This window comes from Ruditapes philippinarum, unplaced genomic scaffold (assembly GCF_026571515.1).
Source record: "Ruditapes philippinarum isolate M1 unplaced genomic scaffold, ASM2657151v2 ctg1233_1_1_1_1, whole genome shotgun sequence".
NCBI lineage: Eukaryota > Metazoa > Mollusca > Bivalvia > Venerida > Veneridae > Ruditapes > Ruditapes philippinarum.
In genome coordinates this window covers 129010-155256 of record NW_026853490.1, presented here as the reverse complement: position 1 = coordinate 155256, position 26247 = coordinate 129010, and the positions used below count along the sequence as shown (strand labels likewise).

The following is a 26247-nucleotide window of genomic DNA, read 5'->3' as shown; positions in this document are numbered from 1 at the left end:
TGTTTGCAAGCTGAATTTTCCATTTGGCTTGGATTTTTACGGGTAGCATAGACAACTTACTGTCGTTCAGAATTCTCAACAAAGAAACTTTTTGATTGAAGAACAAGGACTTATACTAGTATAACATAATTTGGTTATTATATAGAAATTTAAAAAAGCCGAAACGTTAAAATTTTAAACTTATAGGCGCTAAAACTGTATGTAGTTATTAAAGCGAGCTCGAAGAGCAGGCCCTAACAAAATTGACACATCGCAACTTTTCGAATTAAGAGGTAACGACAAAAGCCGAGGAATTCTAATGAAACACGGATGCGCAGACTGGTCTCCTGCGCACTTCTATGAGAACCATTAAAGGACATGGAATAAACGAAAATACCGAAATAAGAGTTTTAAAACGGAAAATGTAAAGTAAAATTGAACGATTATTTTATTCTATATCATAAATCGAGCTCGCTTTGAGGCTTTGCTTTTTTCATATTATATATAAAATTAGAAAATTTCTTCTGTTACTAGACAATATGCAGAAAATAATTGATGGCGGATATAAGTAGCATGAATAAAAATATAGTGTGTTTTTTCATGCTAACAAACACTGTTGGAATAAAATTTAACCAAACAAAAGCAACAACGAAGATTTTTTTTTTCTGAAAAATTTCTCAACTTTATTCTTTTTTGATACTCAACATATCTATTAAAGAAAAATAAATACCACTTTGATTAATATGAAATACGGCATATAAAATCAAACATATAGTACAAACTATATACCATCCACACATAATGATATGATAAAATATTCATGTCTATGAAATAAAATGTCGAAATACCACGAAAACAAAAATCAAAACTCGAGTATAAACCGGGTGATCAGTTCTCTTCAGCCAGTTATTCAAATAAAGTCAAATCAATTTACTTCCCTTTAGATAAATGTTCACCATTTACATATTTCAGAAAGGACATAAAAAATGGAAAGAAACAATTGCTTATTTAGGCATTGACAATACCAAAAAAATCAGTAAATCGAATTGTATTCAACTATTTCATGAGTTGTATTAATTACTATTAATATAACGTCGACTAGCCAATAGCAATACGCGGACTGTCTGAAACTTTGTTCATTTAATATGTTTTCGTTACTTAAAGCAACACCAGATAAAGAACACATTAATAATTCTAACCGAAGCCGTGGTATATTTTTATATAAAAGTGGGGTGATATTCCTCAAAACTAACAATAACAACATATCTAACAATAAAATAAAATGAGAATTAAAATGATAAATGAACAAAATGTAAATGTTAAAAACGAGATGTAAGGTTAACAAGATGTAAGTTCTTTTAGACAAAATGTTCATGAAAAATAGCAAGTTCACAGTTCAAACATTCAATAATACAATAGTAGCTAACGATACGTGAACAAAAAACACAATTTTAAGCAAATTACAAAAGAAGAAAAAATACATTTTAATTAAAAATAATGCATAAAATATACTCTAAACAAATATGAGCAACACTTTAAAATCAATAAACCGGTATACATTGTCAAAATGAATTTTCAGATCTATACAGAAACGATTTCTTGAAATTAAATAATGTAATTAATTCAATTTTGATGTAGGAGCATACAATTTCTTCCAACTAAAATATCGGAACAAGGTCAATAAAGTTTCTGCTTAAAATTTGTAAATCATTAGAATATCACGAACTTTACAAAAATGTCCATTACAATGCATTTATTGTATCGGTTAATAAAGCTTTCATTCTAAAGTCAATCAATCACTCACCGATATACATGTAGTTTAATTGACCATTCAATCATAATCTACACAAGTACACAATTGTCATATCACAGTTGTTAGGTAGAATATCAATAAATGAGTACATAAATACCGTCTTCATAACTCATTGTCTGGCTGGTGCAGCAACATATATGCAACAATAGTCATTAAAGTGTGCCAGAAATTGCATCGGTTCATAAGAAACTGTGTGAACTTTAATTAATAAAAGTCAAATGAAAAAAAATACATATACATTTAAAATTAAGAAAGTAAAACTTTAAATTTGCGCATATGGCCATACTATATGGTCAGTACTATTTCGAACAAACTGCTTCATATATTTTCAACTCAAAATGTGTATGTCAGCCTATATTTAGTTCAGTCAAGTTTGTTGGCACATGGCTTTCAAAATAAATCAATAAAACACAATTAATCAAGCTTTGTAAATCAAGCGTCAGGAAGCTGATAAAAGCAAACGTTTACTAGAAGAAAATGTTTCATGCCATCCCTAGGCATTATGTTTTTCTTGTTTTTAACACAACACCATAGCGTGTTACATAAAATAATAAGCTCCTATACTGTTTTACGACAACTTGTCACCAAATGCTCAATACCAACAAAAAGAACACAATGCTTATTCAAATTTCGATGTGAACTATGCTTTTGCTTATATATAAAATGTGCACTGAACTAATATTGCAGGTAACAGTGTTCCACAAAGCATAGCTTTACACCGATAACATTTCTCAACAACACAACCGGCCAAGTTCAACTCTCGTTGAAGAAAGCAAAAACACGAGATTTGGAAAACCGGGATTCTATTTATAGACAGGTTCAAAGTTTCGTGTCAACACCCTGAAAATAAGTAAAAAACATTGCAATATTCACGACTAGAATAATTTTTTTCAAAAGGCATGTCAAACGCGTCAGAAAGTATAACTGGCTAAGTGCACATGAAGGTCAGAAATAATCAACTATAGTTTTATATGAAGTTTGTATTATTAAAAATAGTTAAACTTATATTTAAAAAATACAAAAACGGAATACATTATTTTATTAAAATCATTGATTTTATATAATATTCCGGTAAGGGTTAACGAGAAACAACGCTAAGACTTTATCTCATGCCCGGATATTTCAATGTTAAACAACAACCACCGAGATATACCACCCATCTCAACACAGAAATAAGTGTATATAAGGAATAAACAAGACCAACACAAATACACAAAGACAAAACACAAATCAGACAAACACAAAAGACAAAGTTACAAAAGGACATATATAGCACAGGAAAGCAAAGCAAGACAATTCCAGAAATCTGCCGCAACCTTAAGACAAATGTTGTTTAAGATAAGAAATGAGATAAATACATTTACAAAATATTTGAAAAGAATAAAGAATGTTAGGGACAGGTACAGAACAAATGACATGCAACGAAATTGTAATAAAATCATGCGTAAATATATGTAGTAATCGATTACACTAGCTAATAGCAATATTACAGTAAATACAGAAATATATATGTAACACAAATTCAATCCAAAGAAAATGAGAAAGTATATACAGAAAAAAAGTGATACGAGAAAAGATGGAACAAAAAAGATGAAAATGTACATGCATAGGTAAGATTACAAACACGTAATAATGCACAAGTCAATAGTAATGGCGGACTCCCATTTCCGGGACAGAGTGGCGTAGAGCAGAGAAATTGAGCCGAGATTTTGTTTTGATGCCAAACTAGTGTGTGATATGTGATATGTCGAATTTGCAGTATGAAGAATATTTAGCGGAGACTTTCCAACGTAACTGTACCCGTTTGTCAAAATAAAAGAACCTGTCATTTAACACGCCAGAGTGGGGAACCGTTGATACTATTGACTAGTGCGTACGATAGTAGTACAGTAAACAAAGGGTTTATACTAGATTACAAATAGTTCAAATGCGAACACATTCTAAAACTGATATGCCATTTTACTTCGTATTTACCTCAGATTCGCCATTAGGGTTTTGACTTATTACATCTTCAAAGACAGGATTATCTTCGCCTGTACTGTAATTTGAATTTACACTTTGTTTCGGACTAAGCGGAAGTGTAGATGCAGTGCTGTTCGACACTGTCCGTCCAAGATTAAAGTCATCCAGACTGACGCTGCTCATTCTGCTAAATGATGGCACATACACTGAGTCCAGGTCGTCATCCGAATCGGCAGGGGTCGGTGGTTCCGGCTCGTAAGTGGCCTTGGTAAGATCTGTCTGACTGTTGACTGATAAACCAAGTGAAGCCAGGCGGTTGAGAACCGGTAACAAACTGCTTCGCCTTCTTCGTCCAGCTGTAAAATTATGAACGTTTATGAGCGTTTCTCGTTTATGCACATTGTCACATCGAAACATTCTTGACACATACGTCAAAACAATAGTGTGTACAACAGTAATCTTAGTAAAATGTTTGACTATCTTTTTACGTTATATCGTGTTTGCCAATATACAGTATGTTTAAGGAACTATGTTTTAGGTTTTGACTCGTTCTTTCAGACATGATCTATATAGAGTAGAACCACTGACTTCCCGGAAGTTAGCTGTTTTAAATACCACGCATATTACAACTCAGACAGATGAACGGCAAGTGGTTCGCAGTGAGTGACCCTAAATATTTGGCTTCACTAGTTTGTCTTAATTAAATAACTTACCGCCATTTGCAGCACAACTTTGAATCTCCTTGTCGTTGGCACCTTTCCTCTTGGACAGAGATTGCAAATTCTTTACTTCAACCTAGCAGAAGAAGAATATTGTTTATATTTAGCTAATCACTTGCTTCTGTATCTGGGCTTTATATACATATTGCACATATATATTTTGTCCTAGTATACATGTATACTCATAATGTTTAATGTAGATCTTTTATTTCAGTACATCACTAAAACTTATATCACAACTAATTATAGACATTTGAGCCGCGTCACGACAAAACGAACATAACCGCGCAGTCTGATCAGGATCCATGCTGTTCGCTATCAGTTTCTTTACTTGTTATAGGGTCTGTAAGCGAACAGCATGGATCCTGATTAGACTGCGTGGATGCTGGTCGCAAACCCATTATGTTGGTTTTGTCGTGACGCGGCTCATTTTATAATTATTAGAATAGTGATATAGATTTTTTATGAAGCATCGGTACAAGACGTTGAAAATTTGTAAAAACCCACATATTTTTTTTGACCTTTTAACCTTAACTTTTTGTCTTTCTTTTTCGTTCTTAAATACATAACGTAAATTATTTGTCCGTTAAAAAAAATCGGTCATGGCCAACGTAAAATGTGTTATTAATTTGACGTTAATTTATAACGTTTAGACAAGCGTCAGCTGTTCTTCCGGTCTGTCTATCCGGACTTAATTTTGTTACGAAAAATTATTCAAAATAATGTTAATTAAGATTTGTTTTTGATGAGAAGTTTATTTTTAAGTCTTATGTGATTGACATTATGGAATTTTTAGCTCCCATTCATAAAAAGCCCGATATATACCGGAAGTCCTCAAACAGAGATGTTTCTTCTTATTTACCGTTTTAAAAAGTGACTTATAATATTTTAGCTCGGGTTCACAGTTAAAATTTTTACAGCTACAATCGATAAATATATTTCGAAATAATAGTCCGAATATTTACATAAGGTGCTAGAATAAGACGCGCACGTGATTTTAGCATTAACATATTTGCATTGATCGGTTATATGTTTGATGGTTTTTGTCATCACACATATACAATAAAAATCTGGGAACATTACGGGGAATGTATGACACGAGCTAGTAAAACATACACCTATTCGATGACCAGTTATGCATGTATAGTAATAAAGAGGACATTAAGCATTACATGGTCATATATTGCCGGGGATCAATCTCTATAAATCTGTAAACGTGATACTTGTCAGCCGTTAGTTAAGGATTTGGAAAACCTAAGCTACGGCATATTTCAACAAACAAAAAATGGAAACATTTAAGGCTGCTGCTGAAACTCTGAAAATGTGATAAGTGAAAAATGTGACTGTAGATGTTCGAAACCTTAAAGGCATGTCAGCATAAATAACAATTCTATTTAAATGATTTTAGTATCGATCTATTCTTTGCGACATGTACAAAGATGAAAATTGAACCAGAAACCTACTAGAACATATAAGCTGATCTGGCTATACACTTGTGGCCATCGCTGATCATTTTCGGTTCTAGTAGGATCTAATCAGTCTCTGTACTGTTCTGTGCTCTATTTTTTATGTTTCGATATTAAAAAACCCCGCAAATTTCAATGTACTATTCTTTACCAGGTAAAGTAGGGTTTGGGGAAGTCCATAATTCAGAGGGTTACTTATTAAGTGCTCAAAATGACATCATTATACACTTTGAAACCGTTGACTGTTTACTTTAAGTCTCTTATACACAGCACTAACTGAAAGGTGTAAAATTGCCATTACAATTTCATAGAATATATTTTATTGCAGAGAAATGAACAAAAGTAATCAATGGAATGCCATGGAGCAATATCCTAAAAACCATGAATCATTTAGGTCAAGAAAAAACTCTGTCAATGTAATAACGACGTGATCGTGAGTAATATATGGCAAAAAAACAACATTTTATCCTTTGTTGGTTTTGTCTTACTATCACAAACTATTGATCAGCGACACAAATAAAAATTAATGACCCTTTATCAATTATCTATCGATGACCTAAGTAACGTACAGGGGAAACGAAACACCTCTCTATAAACTGAATTGAAGTTATTTTCGGCAAGGAACAATATTAGCTTATTTTGAACAGATTTTGGGTACATTTGTATGAATTATGCACACTTACTCTATATAACTCCACTTTCATCTTAAGGTCGTTGGCCCTCTTCACTGAACCTCTGTATTGTTGCTTAACAATCTTAAGTTGGAGCAAATCTCGCCCCTGTATCACCAACACAAAACCTGAAGAAGAATTCATATTTCTATCATTGTGTGGTAAATTTTGGTCTTTTCTTTGACTAACTATACATTTAATAAGCGTTAATATGAAAATGAGCAACAATCCTCCATACACTAAGCGCTTTTTAGAATTAATATCAGATATGGAAAGTTAAACTAATATAAACAAGCTTAAATCTATTGAATGACATTGATTTTTTGTGATGATTTGCATAGGGTTTTTAAGTTTGAAAACCCTAGGGGTTAGGGTTAGTATAATGTATAAACGATACAAATAAACGTATAAAGAATGATTCAAAGCTTTTTTTACACTCTCATATTTCAGAAGTTATTTATTTACACATACGAAATATCCAAAAAAAAAATCTTAATGAATTACATTGTTTGTCCTTAATAAATAACATCTGTTTAGAGTATTTTCCTGTATACTTAAATGTTTTGTAAAGAATATTATAAGTAATTATGTAAGACACACACACCATTGTTAATAAGTTTTTGTCATTAAGTGGTTCTGATTAATGTCATGTGTCACTAGACCATCAACTTGCTGTATTTGTGCGACTTCAACACCAAAATACAAAAAATAAACCAACTTAGAGCTTGGTCAAACTGTATGGTCGTGTATGCCGGTCTTTCTCAAAGACTACTAGTAATCAGTTTTAATTCTAGTCAGTTAAAATCTTTTGAGATATAAAAAGTTAAACATGCGCAGTTTTTATGATTTTAGTCTTAGAAAAAAATCATGTGATTATTTCCGCTAGTAATAGGAAAGTGCCATTCACAAAAAGTACCTTCAAATATGTATAGCCTATTGCTTCATTGGAGAATGTTTTAATATATTTTTCATTTATTTTGATGTTCCTATTCATTTCTTATATCCTTATAATCAAATATTTGCCATTTTTTAAAAATATAATTCAGAAAGTACAAAAATGGTAAAAAATATCCTACATGTTTATATGACAAAAGTAGTAATATGGACCTTGATACAAATGTTGTTTATCCCAAACTATATTATTTAATTAATTACCCAATTATAATTTGTCTCCATCTGAATATAAATTGTCGGCCAGTTTCCTTGTTGTATGTTTTTTTATGTTTCTAATGGTTAGCTAAGTCATTTGACATCTAAACCACACGACGTTTTTATTTTGTCAGGATAATGTTTCCATAAATAACCTCTAGTTCTATTTCTAGAATGATAAGATGTGTTTTTTTAACCCCAAGTTTGTGCAACGGACCGTTCTGTTCTGGCTTGTTTTTTTGTTATATTTAATTGAAGTAAAATATGTAGTCAAAAATATGCGGTTCGATATGATTGCAAGATTTTCTCGTTATTTCTCTTGATAACAGTTGAGATTTATTTCGCCATGCATGATCACAATTTGGAAAAATTGTTTGAATATAGATTTTTTTTGGTTTTACCCATCCTTCATAAAGTTTGTATTCCTTTTAATTTTCTTTATATTTATTCTAAGATATTATTTCCATAATTCTTTTATAATTCTTGATAGTAACTGTATTATAGCCGTAAGTACCATATATCTATATTTATTTATGACCAACTTTGTAATAGAATGATTATCTTAACAAGAAGTATTGTTATATTTTGAATCTATGTTAAATTTTGGGGACGGAACCGCATTAGGACAGAACCGTATTAATTAATTATAAGTATCAAATATGAGAGTATGACTAGTTTAGTGAGTTGTGTGGCCCAATATAACTTTTCTCACGCTGGCAATTACTCAAAGTTTATGGTTACAGAACATGACACAAATTACTGTAACTACCCGCTTCATAAAACCTGTCACCTAACTCAAATATCACACACACGGTGATTTGAGTTACGTCCAGCCGTCTTAAATGGACACCTGTCTTATTTATGTACCTTACCATGAAAGCATGACGGCCATTATCAACAGTCTGGACATCGTGATCTTACAAATTTGCATTAGATTATTAAGATTTCAGTCAATAAAATTTATATTTAGTTTCCTAAACGGTTTTTGACCTTAATAAATTAACTTTTGAACGTATGGAAAATGGTGTTTTACGAAGGTTTATTTTAAAAAATTATGTCTTCCGATAATGTCGGAGTGTATGTTTGGCATCCATTCGTAATATGAAGCTAGAAGGAGCTAAAGCGCGTTACTGATTGACATTTCTCGATTAGTATACTCCGGTGCTCAATGTGAAGATAATTAAAATAAAATGGCGACATTTTCGTACATTTTTGAACTTCATATTCAGAATGAACTTTGTGCACTTACTATTCACTATCCTGATAACTCTCCATGGTAGGATAAAGATCATGATATTTGCAGCCTCGTCTTCGGGATGTGCCCAGAGACCTTCCCAAAACACAAGATCTAGTGCCCAGGAAACAGTTATTACAAACGCGTCGAAAACCTGCATAAAATAACGTGTAACTTTTGGATGAAACAACATACAGACAAATAAAACAACATTCTTGTCATATAGCGTTGTTTTTACAACATGTTAATGTATTCATTTATTCGCTTCTCCTCAGTATGAAGCGATGTAAATAATAATTTTAACAGAACATTTGTCATTCTGACATTTAATCTAGTTAGAAGAAGATTTGAATAATACATGTTCTTTTATTTTGATACATTTAAGTACATTTGCTGTGCGATAATTCTAAAAGAAGACATTTTATTATGTTTTATAGAGGTGGAGTAGCATACACACCAAAATATATAGCTATATTTATAGAAAATAACTTTGTAATATGTAAATGTTGCTTATTATAGCACCACAATTTACAATAAAAAATTTGTGGCATTCCTGCAATTATATTTTTTCTTCTTTTAAACTTACCTCTATCTTATGATGAAGGAATTTCTTTCCCATTATGAATATCTTAAAGTATGTGACTAATACTAAAAAGGTGAGGATGACCATTGACCCCAGATGGAACGCGTGGGTAAGCTCGTGCAACATATAATGTCTATATTTAGCTGCATCCGTCTGGAACATGTCATGCTTATGGTTGGCGCCTGCTCCACGCTTTTTCCTAGAATGCACGTGAAAATCACTATGGTCGTGGGCGTGGTCATGCAGGGGATGATGGTGATCTACTAGTGCCCCAAGGTCAATGCCACGCTCTGTGTCGTTTGACATATCTGGCCAAGGTCGTTTAGCCATCTTGGCTAGTCGGTCAATTGCGCCATGCTCTATTCCATCATGATGAGTATGACCAAAATCTCTCTGAACTTCCAACAGTATATTCGGCAGAGACCAGTTGCCATGGATTGTTTGATTGAGTGTGTTAGGGAACGTCTTAAAAACGATTTCTTTAGACTTAGCTTCTAGGATTTCTTTTTCATGTAATTCATCTGCAAACAGAGAACAATATAGATCTAGTACTCTCAATGCTCTAATGAATATTTAAAAAAAAAAAATTCTATGATATTAACACAAAATGAAAAAAACATGTTTCGATTAATCTTGAATGAAATATCTCCCTCATGATCATTTAATTTAATTATTCATAATAGGTGTAAGTAAATACCGAACATCAGATGACAAATCGACGCTCACGTGTTAAAATCTCTCTCGTTATAATACTGAATGTGAATTTTCTTTATTGAGTTTCACATGGCAATAAAAAAACTTGTTGAATTCATTTAGTAGATCGAGAGCAAGAAGTTACATAAGTTTTTAATTATTCTATGTTACTGAATGATGATTAAGTGATTAAGAAAGAATTCAAGTCTTTAAGTTTCTTATATATATATAATCAGTTCTAAATCCGATCATATATATATATACACTAAAATATATAATAGTATCTTTGGGAAAATAGTCGCCGGAAGTACACATCAGAGTCTTTACATTTTTCTCTCTTGCAATGAAAAGGTCTTTTCTTCACTAAATGATATCTAAGGGCATGATTTTTTGCAATGTGTCACAGCAATGACATAAACAGAGCATGGTTGTTGTACTAAAGCAACGAAAAAAAGTGAAGAGGAAAAAATGGACGCTGACTGTTTGATATGTTTTAAGATCAGATGCGTCACAAAACATGAGACTTTACAGATGTAATATTTAACTTGACATGTGTAACATTCATTTTTTTCTGCTAAATTTCACTGCACAAAATGTTAAAGGAACAATCTTTGCAAGCAGGATGTGTAAATATTACCAAAACTTGATCTAAATCGTACATACTGCTGTTTATATATTGTCATTGTTGTTATATGATTTGTAGTACAGAAGTAGAGTTCACTTCATGTTTAATGTAATAAACCTTTAAACATGTTAAAGATATATGCGTATTGTGTCTTTGTTTAAACTATGACGTCATTCGTTAGTTTGATAACGTCATTTTGAGGCGTGCTTTTGCTACTATTTGATTTTTGAACATAATATCAAGCTTATCCCACAGAAATGTCATAGATATGAATTGGATGAATATAAATCATATAAAATGTATATTGGACGCATTTCAAGTCAAGGTAAAAACAACAACAACATAAAGCTAAATAGGACAAAGGAGTAAGCTTTGCATAATACTTTCTAATGTCCACTGTGCAAATTGTTGCATTTATTTGTACATCTGTCACAAACAGCGTTAACGCCATATTTCAACCAATATTAGCCTGCATTCACCTATATAATTAATGACGTTTCTGACACAACGCGCAACAGTCGAGGTGACCAACATTCTGTTGATTTTTATAACTACATACGCATAAAGAAAAGCTTCGTGTTTATGACTTTAATTCTCAAAAATGTTTAATATAAACAATTGATAACTTAACGTAAAATATGGACGCTAAGATTTTGAAATATAAACGCTAAGATCTTGAAATATGAACGCTAAGATTTTGAAATATGAACGCTAAGATCTTGAAATATGAACGCTAAGATCTTGAAATATGAACTCTAGGAACTTGAAATATGAACGCTAAGATCTTGAAATATGAACGCTAAGATCTTGAAATATGAACGCTAAGATCCTAACGTAAATGGAGCGCAGCCATCAATTCCTCACTAACACTTGTCAAACATACCCACCAAAAGAATAATGCAAGAGGGTATTGTAATAAGTTAAGAAAAGTACAGAAAAAAAATCATTTTTATATACCGGTAGTTTACACGAGTTTAGAATTATTAAAGCTAAGGTTAACAAAAACCCACCACAAAAACAAAATTAATTCAACCCAGTGCAAAGAGTCAAGAGTTTTCATATGTTGCCTTACCTTTCATAATTAAAATATCAGATATAATTTGACCAATTACACAACCAGCATCTAATGTTGCACACGCTGTAAGTATGATGAGTGCGACATGAGTGTGTAATAATGTTGACATACGTTTCTTCATCCTGAAATTATATAAAAACATGTTTTACTATACATTGTATGAGTATATATTTCGTAAATATCAAGGATTGTTTACTTGCATTAAGGGTTTTCCATGTTTGTACCATTTCAATTTCAAATCTATCGCTGTTATGATTTGTCTCCTTGCTGTTTCATTTTCATTAGTTTTATATAAATTATGTCCCTTTAACATAAGCTTATCATTAGCATATGTGCCAGTCAGTTGTGTAGCCGAGTTCCATCCCCGCGGATGTGCAGGAGAAAGAACCACCCTCTCGGGTCAATGTGTTGATCCTAAAGTCAAAGTCTTCGGTATATCTTTGGGCGGTGGATGATTACAATCGGATAATGAATTTCATTATTCTTGTTCATGGCTAGAGACTTAATTTAATAAAATAAGAATAAGTATACTTTCATTTACATTAACTGCGCAATCGCAGTAGACAGGAGTATGTTATGTTGGTGAACCTGTACATGTTCTACTATGTATAACAACATGTACCCAAGGTGAACATACAGTTGACTCTCGGTAACTCGAAATCCAAGGGACTGGGCATTTTACTTCGAGAGAAACGGAATTCGAGTAACGTGGAACTGCCGCCATTACGTTGACATTCGTACATGTACCTGATTAAATGTGCAAAGAAGTAGGTTTGTTATTGCTGTTAGCGGCAATGCTGCAATATTTAACCGTTGAAATGACGGTTAATCACGTACAACTACAAATTATAGATGAACAAAAATATATCATTCAAAATTTAATACATGTATATTAATAGTGAAACATAAACACACAATTATATTTGATTTAATTGATCATCGGACGAAAACGAAAGTAGCAACTATCGTGAACCGGAAGTGCAAATTAATGTATGCAAAATGACGGAACATTAATTATACAAATGTCATTTACGTTGATAACACACATCAATACCTAGGCTCTAATTTGACTAACACCCGTCAGGCTTGCACGAGTCAACTTTCTTAAAGAAATGTAATCAAATTTTAATTTAGTTATCTTACTGTTAAAACCAATTAAGTGCTGAATGGGATTAAAGCCACTTATACGACGTGTTAATAATACATGATGACCGGCAATTAAAAATTACTATGAAACGTGTAAATCACGAGTGACAACATCTCACCTTGATGTCGCCGACCTTTGATCAGTCGACTGATTTCACACTTCGACTAATTGAGATGAAAATATGTTGGACTTTAATTGACGGGACCAAATTTTCTTTTCGACTAAACAGGAGTCTCGGTTAGTCAAAATTTGACCTATGCGGAGTTAAAATACAAAGATAAAGAAGGAAATTTGACGGGACTTTAGAAATTCTTCGACTAACGCGGAATTTTGAGTAAAGCGATTTTGACTTATTGAGAGTCAACTGTAGTTACCGTTATGGCGACATGTTAATTGTATGTAGATTATAAACTTCAGCTTCCATGCCGCAACATGTATTATATAGCCGATGCTGCACAATTAAACGTTCGTTGACCTCCAGTACATATATACGTCAGTCAAAGCAGGGTAACACGTTTCGACAAGAATATTTATTTAAACAAATGGAATACCGTCTTCAAAACGCCATTTGCGTTGCATATGTATACTTCAGGCAGATTTTGTTTATGTTTATAAATTTCAGCATTGGCAACACTAGGGGTCATGACCTATGATTACTAACATGCACTAACATTGTTGGCCGTCAAAATGCTTTTTGTACACTAATTGCCCATATGCATGCACATTTAATACAGAACTAATTAATACATTGTCAGTTTGGTTATACACATCATATGTCCACAGGCATCAACCTAAATCTCGCCTGTCCTAATGGTAGATTATAATAAACATTAATTTATGAATGTACATATATTTCAACAGCGAAGTTTGTGTACAATGTATGCAGAAAGATCATTTTATTTTAAAAAATTATGCCATTTATTCTCTCTTAAGTTGAACGTGACAAATAAGCTAATCTAAATGCCATTAGTTTATATTTAGAGTTACAGAACACTGTTTCTTTGGACGATATACCATATGTCTAACACACCATTAGGAAGAAGAAAATACATGTCACATTCAATCTAAACAAATGAATGTATGAAAAGTGGTAGACCACTGATTTCTTTAAATAGAAATATCGGCCAAAATTTCCGGGTTTAGTGTCCTAAACAAGATGTGGTAATGATCTGGGCTTTTTACGATGGACACTGACACGTTTTTGACACAAGATATACTTCATCGTTAATAACATAGCAGATCATCTTTTATATGTCATTTTTATAGAATTACCCGCTTTTAAAACTTATCAATATAATTTGATATTAGGTTTATAGTATGGTATAGAATTTATTCTTACTAAAAGTTTGTCATAATCAAACCAATTTATTTCACTTATTGAATCGTTCAATATTATAGACTTGTTTGATTAATAATTGTTATTGCGTTTCATTTATTTGTTGCTTGAATTGTACAAAAAGAAACACAAACGTATCAAGTAGCAGTTCACGTTTTTATCTCTAATTAGCAAAACAGAACAGAAAATTATTTGATTTTCACTTGTACATAGTACATAATCATACATATTGTGATAATAAATTGATAAAATGCATAAACAATACATTTTCAATACTAATTTTCAATGAATTAAATAAAGGTTAAAGCCAATATCACGTTACATTATTAATGTCACGTCTCTAATTAGAAAGGATATAATGAAACGGAAACCGGGCTAGTTTTTTGACAACACACTAGTGTTTTATAGTCCAAATGGTTAAATGTTTTGTGCAAAAATCAGACATCCATTTAATTCTTGATGATGAAAAATTTGCGAAGGTTAAGTAATTCATAATTGGTGATATAATTAAGAGAAAGTATGTATATGTGAGTGAGTAGACATTAGTTTTTCTGACATACATGGACATTGTAATTTTTTGCATGAATTAATCAAACACAACTGTTAGAGTCAGCAAAAAACTACTTTCACATAAATAAAAAACTGCATATTTTCCTAAATTTCGGCATTATGATATTTCACCTTATATCAAAATTAATTTGAAAACGATTTTTAACCGTTTTTTCTTGTTTGTTAAGAAACATATTTATAAGGACTATTTACACAAATGCACGAAAAACAAACAGAATGCATAAATTATGAGAGTTTTTGTTACATTCGTGCAGATGTTGTCATATGAAGAGGCAAGCCGGGGAATATAATATATGACTTCTTGAGTTTACATTTTAACATGAATTATCATTGTCAGTCATACAATGACAAAACTACAGTGAAAACTTTAATTGTTCATGTTTCCATGGCAACATTGCGATGACAAACTGAGGTCGAGTTATTCAGCAATGCTGCAAAAAAAGTCGGCTAGCCACAGAGGCTTTATTTTAAGATATTATTTGTTTTTCTGACATTGTATTCAGTTATTTGAAGACTACAATGCAGAATTAAGAAAACAAAGCTTTAAGATAATTTCTCCATGCATAATTGAATATATGACGTATAATGGAAAATATGTTTTAATACGGTTTACATATAATTGGTAAAAAATCGTAAAACAATTTTAAAAATCGTAAACCTTTACAAACCAAAAGAGGATGACTTATTTAATTAATATAAATTCAGCCTTTAGTTTTAAGTTGTAGGGCAAAGGAAACGTTAGAAAACATGATATTAAAGTCATAAACACAACATCAAAAGAAGATAATGAAATTAAGTACTTCATTTTCCCTAATCTTTTTCATTCACAACTTTTTTTGTAATACAAAGGCTAAACAATCTTGTTACCTAAGTGAGATGAACAGAATGATTCATACATCTAGATAAAGCAGACGATCATATTTATTAAGAAATGAGTAATTATAGACATATGTTTTCTAAAAATAAGCTGATATATTTGATTCATATTTTACATAATGACAATCGAACAGCTTAATTTAAAAGAATGTGTTTCCATAAGCATTTCAAAAAATAAAATAATAATATGATTCAGAATTTGAACACATTTTACCCCCCACCCCCCAACAACGAAAAAAGAAAGAAAAAAAAGTAAAAAAAAAAGAAAGAAAGAAAAAATACCAAACAAACAAAAAAACACTGCTTATATCTTATATCTTCAATGTGAATCATTTGATAATAAAGCGTTGAATAAGACGCACTGATGTCTCAAAATTATAGAATAAGTAGAATTTATCTTTCAAATGCATCAAAAATGTGTTAGTATCAAGCATTGCATTAATATTCAAATTCATTTCAAGAAATAGAAATTAAGTTCCATTATTTCAATGGTATGTTACAGAATATTTGGGAAACAACCAATGATAATTTGTTATTTCGATGACTCAAGTTTACGAGAATATTTCGATATATTTGGTATAAAACTGTACGAACCTGTTACGTTTATGTCTAGGATGTACTATACTAGAAGAGAAGGACGGTTGTTGACTATGACTATCATTGTTATTACTTTCTACTGAATCTTTACGCTCTTTCATGTTACACATCTAATTGTCCAATATTCACTAGATCGTTCTCTTTCTTTACACCAATTTTACAAAAATAAAATTGGCTTGAGCAATTACACTGTAGGATTTTTTGTACTGAACGTTGTTTTTTTTTCAGTGACAAAACAGGTCCTTCACAAAATCCTTGAAATTATTACGAGTCTAAGTAAAATAACACTAATAAAAAAAATTGTTATAAACTCTTCTATCTTTTTACAGAATAACACTTTTTCACTATAGAAACTTTTCAAGGTTTAAAACCATCAAATGTTGCAAATTTGTTCCAATAAATGTTTTTAAAGTCTGCGACAACATTCTTACAACATCTTGTACAAAAACACGAACTATTCCTTTATGCACGTTTCTACTTCTTCACAAATTGGATAGATTAAAGAACAAACAAAAAATATCAGAAGTCAACCGCGCATGTACGAATCTTGCAATGTATTCTTGACAAACTGGAAACATTTTGCGACGACAATAGGTTTTATAGTTGTATAAAATCTGCGCTTGTCAAATGTATACCGAGATTGACGAATAAATAGAATAACCTGTCAAATATTTGACAGTTATACCATAACTTATTTTTTGTCACCACTCTATTTTCGGCCGCTCATACGTTCCTTCTGTGAATCTGGTCATACTACAAGGGGGCAAAACGACAATTGGTAGAGGGGTGTCACTAATGTGTGTATAATACACAATTGCTTGTCACGTGTGTTTATGTATTTTTGAAAATAAATCAAAATTTGTCTGTATCATTGTGTGTGTGTGATTTTTTACATCATAATGAGTCTCGTGTTTTGTTTCTTTTTACTGGTTAAAAACATCAAAACCGGAAGTAGTTCAAGCGCCCATGAATATCCAAATACGGTCATGAAAAATGAATTTTCATGCTATTTTTAGAAAAAAATTATTCTGAAAACCTGATATGTCATTTAGAAAAACGATATTATTTTTGGGGTAACAAAATACCAGAAAACATTTTTCAGTCTAGATGACACAGAAAGTTTCTTATGTTACTACCAAAGGATAACATGTTGTGATTCGGATATTTAAACCACATGTTTTCCAAGTACACTCCATAAAATGACCTTTAAAACAAAAATGCATGTAACATCTGGTATTCGACGAATTCCTCATCCCCCATCCCTTCCTAACAATGCTCCTAAAAGATTGAAACGGTTATAACTATCGACTTAGTGCAGATGTGATCATTTAGCATTCGATTGGTTAAGACATAACTTTCTGTTAAAAAAATAAGATTATATCCGGGCATATTGATTTCTTGGGATTCCTCAAGATCTGTTTACTATTCGGTAGTACCCCGCATAAAAGTTTCAATCCGGAATAAAAATAATGTCATTTCGGGATAAGAGTAATGCTATTTAGGTTAATTTCGCCCGGCAGTTGAAACGTGAAACGTTTCCGGTGCCTTCTTGCATCCAGTCAATGAAACATATAGAACTAAATATAGAGTTTATAGGGTTAAAGTCAATATATTTATTCTTCGATTTGTAATATCATATTTACCAACTAGTATTGTATCAACTGGATGGTACTGATTTCCAACATGTTTGTTTTTCCTTTATTTAAACATCCCCAAATACATTTCTATGTTTTAGATGCATTAAGCGCATACAATCTTAATACCCCAACCCTAAAATTGAGAGACTTAGATGTACAGATATATACAATTTTGATAAAGTCAAATACTATAATTTTTCTTTTTAATTACACGTTTGTCTACAAAATGTCACAGTGACTTGCTACAAAGATATAAAAGTGTCAAAGTACAATGAGAATAATATCATGTCATGATTTTGATGAAACCAAAGAGAAAACATCTATCTCGAATACGTTTGATATAATGAAGACATAGATATGATATCCTATCAAAATAATTACATTTCTTACATAAATCATTTCACACAGAGCGTGTTAAAATTGATTTAAACACGCTAGAACATGTCTATAAAATGGATTAATTTACTTTAAACAGTCGTTTGTCTTACTCACTTACTTCATTTATCTTTTTACCGCCCCATCGTTAAAATGCAACAAGTATTTTTTTTTACATGTTCGACATTCATTTTAGCTATAAATTCTCTGTTCACTTTGTAGCTAAGGCGATTGTACGGTAGAAATCCTGCCGGGAGAACAATAAAACATAATCATAAACGTTGCAAAATAGCAAAAAACAAACTGTTAAGATAAGGTCATAAGATCAGTAGGTGGTGGCGGGAGATGTGTAAATCTTACTCTTATTGAGTACGCCCGACGAATCTCTCAATAACGCTTTATTGATAATCAAGATTAATAATTTTTGATATTTATGACCAACGGTCTCTATATCCGCTAAAATATCAATTAAATATGCATGCTTTGATAAGATGATGGTAAATTAATTTAATTCTTGAAAATTTAAATAGGTTGAATTTTGAATTAAAAGGTTACACGCATTTGGTGTGATAATTATTTGATTACATAGTCGATTTGTAGACTATGTCATTAGCCTTGTAACCAAGAGGTAGGCTAATTTATCTTAGATAATCGTAAAAGATATATTTCGATATACATAAAATCTAGAGTTCAGTATGTCAGTAGATTTATTTTAGTACTGCATAAGTATTACAATTTATATTATAATATCCTGTAATCAAGCTGCCACTGCTATCAAACATACGTTCTCTCGTTTTATTCAAATTACGGTCAAACCGGTGCCCGACCAGACTAGTTCCGTGCAGTTATACAGTTATATATCGGCATTCTTTCTTGACAGTTTGTTTGTATAAACCTATTATGCATATACTTTAATGTTGAGACATCAAACTATTATAAAGCCGTCAGGAGATCCGGTGTTGTAATCATCCGCCCAAATTTATTAATCAAGAAAACTTCTAAAAAGTCTGAAAGCGATAAATCAACTTTAAATGACAATGAGAGTTTAACAATTTATCTTCTTAGCTAACTGTCTTCAGTCTATTCGCTCACAGGTAAAATAAACTACTTTAATCTTCAACATGTTGAAATTAACTTGAATTGTCACAGGGGGTTAACTCATTTCACTGACCCCACAAATAAAACAAACTAAAAACGTCCCCTTCCGAGAAAATGTCTTAAAAAAAATTTAAAAACACAAAAAAATTTTTTAAAGGGTTTTTTTGTTTGGGTTAAAAAGTCCCCAAATTTTAGGCAGAGTAAAATTTTAAACCAACATTTTAAATCCCCATGGTTTTTTAAAACCATCTGGCACTTGAAATAAACTTTATAAAGTTACAGCTTTAAAAATAGTCAACGTTAGTCACAAACATGCATTCTCTAACAAATGATATTGTACAACTCATATGGTACCAACATTTATATATATATATATATTATATATATATATATATGATATAATTAATAAAAGGCCTGCATAACTTGTAAAAATACAAACACAATATTCCAAATTTTTACAACAGCAATAAGCGTTGAAGCCTGAAACAATAACACATTCAAATGACTTCCCACTTTTTTGATTTGGTCAAAAATGTTGCAACCTTTTGCCACATAATATTTGTGGAATTTAACTGCATTAAATAATTATAATGCAAATTTTGTTTGCACTCATAACTGTTTTAAAAATTGTATATTTTCAGACAAAGATTTGTTTTTCTTTATTCTATCAATTAAAACTCTTACCTTTTGATGTTAGTCCAAGTGTCAAGCTTTTAAAATACGAGGAAAATTTGAAACAGTAAATTATTATTTTCACAAAAATACTGGTTACAACCCATATTTTGTTTAACAAGTTCTTTGAACAGCTAACATGGTGTTGATGTAACATTACATGTTCCGAGTAGAAAATAAGTGAGAAAACTGTTAAACTAGAGATATATGACCACGCTGGAAGACTTGGACAATTTTCAAAACATTGCACGCCCAGTAGGTATGGACCAACCTCGGCCGATCGTCGCTGTATTTATATCACCTGACATTGTAATACATTGTAATGTTTAATGAGTCATTATTGAAATTAATTTTTATGATTTGATTCTTTTTTTAAAATTGCTTTTTTTATATTCAAGAATGTTCACCATTTTTAGATATCGTCTTGAGGAATATTCAATATGATGATTTATCTATTGCTGTTAACATGTTGATATTCAAAATATCAGAACTATATCTTTAAGAGTTTTCTTTACTTCAATATTACATTTGAATATAATCATAAAACACATAAATAATAACAAAACAACAACAACAACAAGAACAACGAAAAATAACAACAACAGCTATCCAAAGAGAATTTGTGTGCTTTGTTACGTAGAAAAATAATTGAATTGTCCTAAATTGAAGTAAAGATAGAAAATAAATAAGAGAATAAGTAAACATACATTAAATTTCCCTCTTGAAAAGACAATTCTGGGTTTTTAATGATATATAATGAATTGAGAAAGGGTTTTAAATTTTAATGTTTTTAGAAGGTTCATCAATGTTGCAACAGCAAACAGAATAGTCCCTTGGTCAGCAGACCCATAAAGACAGGCGTTAACGGTGGTATTTATTAGAAAATATGGACACATTAATATTTATTTATTTACTTAATATAACACAAATATAACATCAATTTATTAAAAATTAGCAAATGTAAATAACTCAGTATAATGTAAAGTTAACCCGTAATCAATCGTAAAGACAAAAGTAGTTCTTTTTAATGCTTAATCACAGTATTTAAGTTAACAAGTGTGGGGGGGGGCGTGAGATTTTGTTTGATTTTTTGCAGAAAAAAAATATCTTATGACTGACAAACAAAATGTATAAATCATTAATTTTCGTTCATAAATTATTATCCTGGTTGTTGTTATTATTATATTTTACCGTGAAAAAGGGGAAGATTAACCTTTAACCTTCTGAATTTTTGTAATGAACTTGACTAGCATTGTTTTTGGAACAGTCCAATTAGATATTAAGCATTTTAACATCAAAATACAAAAAAGAGCTACAAATCGTGTATAAACTGGTCAGACCGCAAAATTGTTATGCCTGTCCTGGTAATGTCCTGGCACAATTTGAGCCGCGTCATGACAAAACCAACATAGTGGGATTGCGACCAGCATGGATCCAGACCAGCTTGCGAACTTTTTAAAGGGAAAAATGACACAAACAATTTGGATCCTGATAGACTGGGCGGATGCGCAAGCGGGGTTTTTGGGATCCTGCGGGTGAAAACCCACTAGGGCTGGTTTTGTTTTGCCCGGTTTAAATTTTTCCATCGGGTCAAAAACCATTTTGGAAAAATTTTTTTTTGAAAAATACGCACAAAAATAAATTAAATGTGGTAAAAGTTAAAAAGGGTAAAATTCGAAATTCCCCAAGGATCCTTTATAAAAAAATATTACAATTTTTTTTCTTGCATTAAAATCATTTAAAAAAATTAAAAAACATGCCGGAAATTAGCAGTTAAGTCATACTGTTTCCAATTTGTAAAAAAGTAAATAAATAAGTAAAAGTTGCATATAAACCCAAAACTGAAAGGGTTTTTTTTTAAAAACCCAGTCTCATTTATGAGTAACAGTGGTCAATGTCCCTTAGTACTAGTAGTACGTACATAAAGCAAAATGACAATTACTTTTCTGTGTAACACGTATGAGAAGGTGCAAACCATATACTTTGTATGTGGTTATTTGTTTAAATACGTGTAATCGTACAATATAACATCGTTCTTACACATTCAGTGTGAGCTTTACGAGAGAACTATAAACAATAACCGGTTGAAAAAGTCTATTCACTTGCAAACGTATAAGAATAAGACTTAGTATGATATTCCATATTCTAAATGTTGCTTTTTTGATGTTGCTTTTTTGTAATGACCTTTTCCTGGATGAATACTGTAGCATGTGCACAAAGTGGTTGATATGTAAAAAAACAAAACAGATCATCAAGAAGAAAGCATGGACAGTTTTACTATTTTATCATATATGACCTTGTCTATAAAGGTTAAGAATGCTGGTATAAAATCAAGGAGAAAGAGTAAGGACAATAACCTCAAGTACTGAACTAAAGGTATAAACAAATGTAACAAATATAAACACATGCCTGAAAAACAAAGCAAACAGAAATTAAAGATTCATGAAAATGTCGAAAGAAGTAATCCTAAGCAAACATAATAATGAACACACTCTGACATGAACAATAGAGACAAACATTGCTGCAAAACATAAATTAGAATTGGTTATAGCGTTGTCCAATATAGGTTTAACAGCTATGTTGTCGTCTAATAGAATTCAGTATTGCACTCGACTACTGCCTAAACAAAATAATTGAATGACGTAACATCTTTATTTTTAGTCGCAAAAGGAAGTAAAGTAAATGTAAAAACAGTAACTTAAATAAACTATTGAGATATTTCTCTTTTGACAAGACGGTTTTTCAGAACATGCAAAGTATACATCAAAACACACGCATAGCACTTACTCAACACAGTCTATAATACGTAAGTATATGATATCATAGATATGCGTTTGAACGTAATCTAAAGTGCAGAACGTTGACTTTCTAGCATATAGAAAATAAATTACTTATAATTTTCAATCGATTTACATTGTAAAATAGTAATCATTGTTTATTCATTAATTTAATAATATATTCTTTATCACTTATATATTCACTTCCGGTCTAAACTTGCGTCTGTCAAAATTATTCATTAAAACGATAAACAACAAAATATCATTTTTCACGTAATGGTAAAAAAAACGTCGTACATTTTCTTATTTACAAATTTCTTTTTTCTAAATCATACGACTGTTGCTTTTTCGATCTAACTGTTGACGTTCAGCGATTCTGCTCCATGACGTTTATTGTGTTGACTTGCTACAGTCTGTCGTATGTTACTATATATAGAATTTGCATCTTGTTTTCGGGCAATAAATTTACTATAAACCAGTAAAATATGACCTATCAAGTAGAGCATTGTAGTCATTATTTATAACACAAATAGTGGTCAACGTAAACAATGCAATGCTGTTGTTGCTAATAGGTCCTATTACTGTTTTGTCAAAAAAGAGAGCTAACAAAAAGCCCCAGAATAAACGCTTTCTAATGCTTTCTTCGTATCAATAATTAAAATACAAAAATGAATGATCATTAAATGATAAAAAATGACACATTTGTTTTCTATCATTTCATGGTATTAAATATAAATATTTCGAATCCCTTTGAACTTTTTTCTGAAGTTTATCAAGTGTTTTAACACCAATAAATTGAGTCTATTCCGCAATCTATTAAATCTCTGTGACTGAGTTTTTGGGTATCAATATAAAAATAATAGAATTGAGCGGCCAACATGAAAGAACTTGGTCAGAATATACAGATGTATAATGTTAACAATAAAAGTAATTAACTGACATCACTAGACCTTAAAGAAGAAGTGTCAAAACTGTTGTTCAACATTACATATCACATAAGCATAGCAAAAAAAGTCCGTCGTAAGGAAGACAAATCTTATACAATAAATTACTAATGGAAAAAGAATAATGACAAAGAAAAAAGAATAACCATGGACACTTATATTAGTGATAGATGACTTTACAATTAAAAATGATAAATGTTTCATGTTTATTAGTGTTTTTTGACTGATTTAAAAGGAAAAAAAGCGAATAACAATTTACCTATAAATAATTAAGATGTAATTAATGTTTATCTAAAACTTATGTTTTTAAATACTGACCATGCATTGTTAACCTTTAAAACTATTTCGTTTAGAAACAAAGCTTTTTCGCAATTACAGCGATTTATATTTAATCTGTAACCTTTAAAATTTCTCTTTACAGCTTAAGTCTCTATAAAACCAACATAGAAGTCAAAATAAAAGTAAAAACGATTTAACAGGAAACATAAAAGTGTCAACTTCACAGTCGAGTAAGTGATGACAAAAAATTCTATTTCGGCGGAAATTAAAACACTGAACGCGAGAAACATCGGTTAAGATTATTTCTTCTTTTTTTTTACTGAATAAAACTATTATTTGCAAAAACCATTTTCTCTTGTCTAATTCTAAAAATTATTTCTAGGATTTCTTATCACTATTATTTCTACAAATGGCTGTGAACTTAGCAATATAAATTTCCGAGAACTAACATATTTTTTTTCTCAAGAAATTAAGGTTTATTTTTTATAAACTTATTTCGAGTATTCTCTTAAAAAGTTATATATCATCCTCAAAGCATAAAAAATGAACAGATTTGGCAGTTCCTTGAATAGGATAGTGTACATTTAATATCAGAATGTCATTATAACCTTAATGAATAAAGAAATAACCACAATAATTATTATATCAAGTTTATCAATATTTCATACAGTCGCACATTATTCATGTTTGAAATATTCCAAAAAATAAAGGAAGTTCATCTTGTAATTAATTTAAGTTTCTAGTTTGCCTGTTTTTACCACTGATTTGGTGACAGGCTATCGCTCATTATTGAACCCGAGAAACCATAGATGTTGAAAACAATTTACCTATGAAAATATATATTTATAAAACGTTTGAATTTCTTATATCTATGGTTAGTAGTATAATGATAAACTAGACGTTTACAATATTATCTAACCATTCTTAAACTGGATTGTCTAAACAATCATATTTAAATCTCGGATGCATTATTTTTCAATCATTTAAAAGTTTAACTTACAAAATGGCACTTTTCGTTGTTTGCAAAACAAGATTGAATGTATTATTCTTGCATCGCATTACTTTCTAGGTAAGGACATAGTTTGACTCAAGATATATCATCTAAAATTAGTTTTATGTGGATAGTTAATATCTTTAGTCATCTAATTTATTTTAGTATAGATGAGTTTACCAGTTACATAGAGATATTAACATGAATATGAAGACATGTTGCTTTAATGCTTTTATGATTAATCATGATACTGAAAATAAACTATTTTATCCAGGAAATAGTATGAACAGAAAACAATTTAATTAAAACAAATTTTACAAACCCTTTTTTCTTTTTTCTTATATGTCCTTTTTCTGTTTCTTCGTGAGCTTCAAATATCACTTGCATATTATTATTATCATTCTTTCCCATTTTTGCCTAATTTTCAAAACCGTCCTATCACTTAAACACAAGGAAAAAGACTGAAAATAAAGCGTATAAAGAAAGCCACTTCTCAATGACAAACTACCAACGTCTTAAATTGTCATCTTCTAGAAACGAAATGAAATTATGCAATGAAAATGATGGACAAAATTATTAATGTCAAAATCATCCACGGTTCGTTTGTTTCCTATTTAGGCAATCAATTACGTGGACGTCAGTTTAGAAGCAAGTTTTAGACTACAATTTTCAATTTTTAATGAGTTCGTGATCGATCTGACAAATGGGGTGTTACTTTAAATTCAACTTATAATAATAATAGAGGGCAGAATAAGTACAAGAAACGTATCAGAGATTGATTAATTACTTCAATGAATTTCATAGTAATAATTTTTGTGACATAAATGAATCTGTGGTGGGAGTGTTGTTCATTATCATTTTTTATCAAAGTATCTTTTGACTTGAATGAAATTTATATTTTGCTTATCGTACTTATTGCTTTTTCAACCTTTTATAACGTGGGCAGTGACATTTTACATCTGTTCAAATCATTACTTCT

General features: G+C 30.9%; 1 protein-coding gene across 2 annotated transcripts; it reads right to left on the bottom strand.

Annotated features, from left to right (window-relative positions):
- Nucleotides 1-634: 634 nt before the first annotated feature.
- LOC132737035 (uncharacterized) lies at nucleotides 635-25817 on the bottom strand. 2 transcript variants are annotated; one of them, XM_060724265.1, is made up of 8 exons: nucleotides 25591-25817; nucleotides 11967-12091; nucleotides 9580-10097; nucleotides 9009-9147; nucleotides 6623-6738; nucleotides 4468-4549; nucleotides 3767-4110; nucleotides 635-2632 (listed from the first exon to the last, which is right to left on the bottom strand). In XM_060724265.1, exons 1-8 carry the CDS (start codon nucleotides 25677-25679, stop codon nucleotides 2612-2614), a joined length of 1434 nt encoding a protein of 477 aa, XP_060580248.1. In that variant the 5' UTR covers nucleotides 25680-25817; the 3' UTR covers nucleotides 635-2611. The 2 variants fall into 2 exon arrangements, with proteins under 2 accessions (XP_060580248.1, XP_060580247.1); XM_060724264.1 differs by lacking the exon at nucleotides 25591-25817 and adding an exon at nucleotides 16493-17074.
- Between the last annotated feature and the right edge of the window lie 430 nt (nucleotides 25818-26247).

What these genes read in the sequence shown, in the direction of transcription:
- LOC132737035 (XM_060724264.1), bottom strand. Translation starts at nt 16,605, where the DNA reads ATGTGTAACATGAAAGAGCGTAAAGATTCAGTAGAAAGTAATAACAAT. An exon ending in TCCTTCATCATAAGATAGAG is followed by an intron (nt 9,148 to 9,579) that starts GTAAGTTTAAAA and finishes TATTTTATGCAG; the next exon opens with GTTTTCGACGCGTTTGTAAT. An exon ending in TGAAAGTGGAGTTATATAGA is followed by an intron (nt 4,550 to 6,622) that starts GTAAGTGTGCAT and finishes TTCTTCTGCTAG; the next exon opens with GTTGAAGTAAAGAATTTGCA.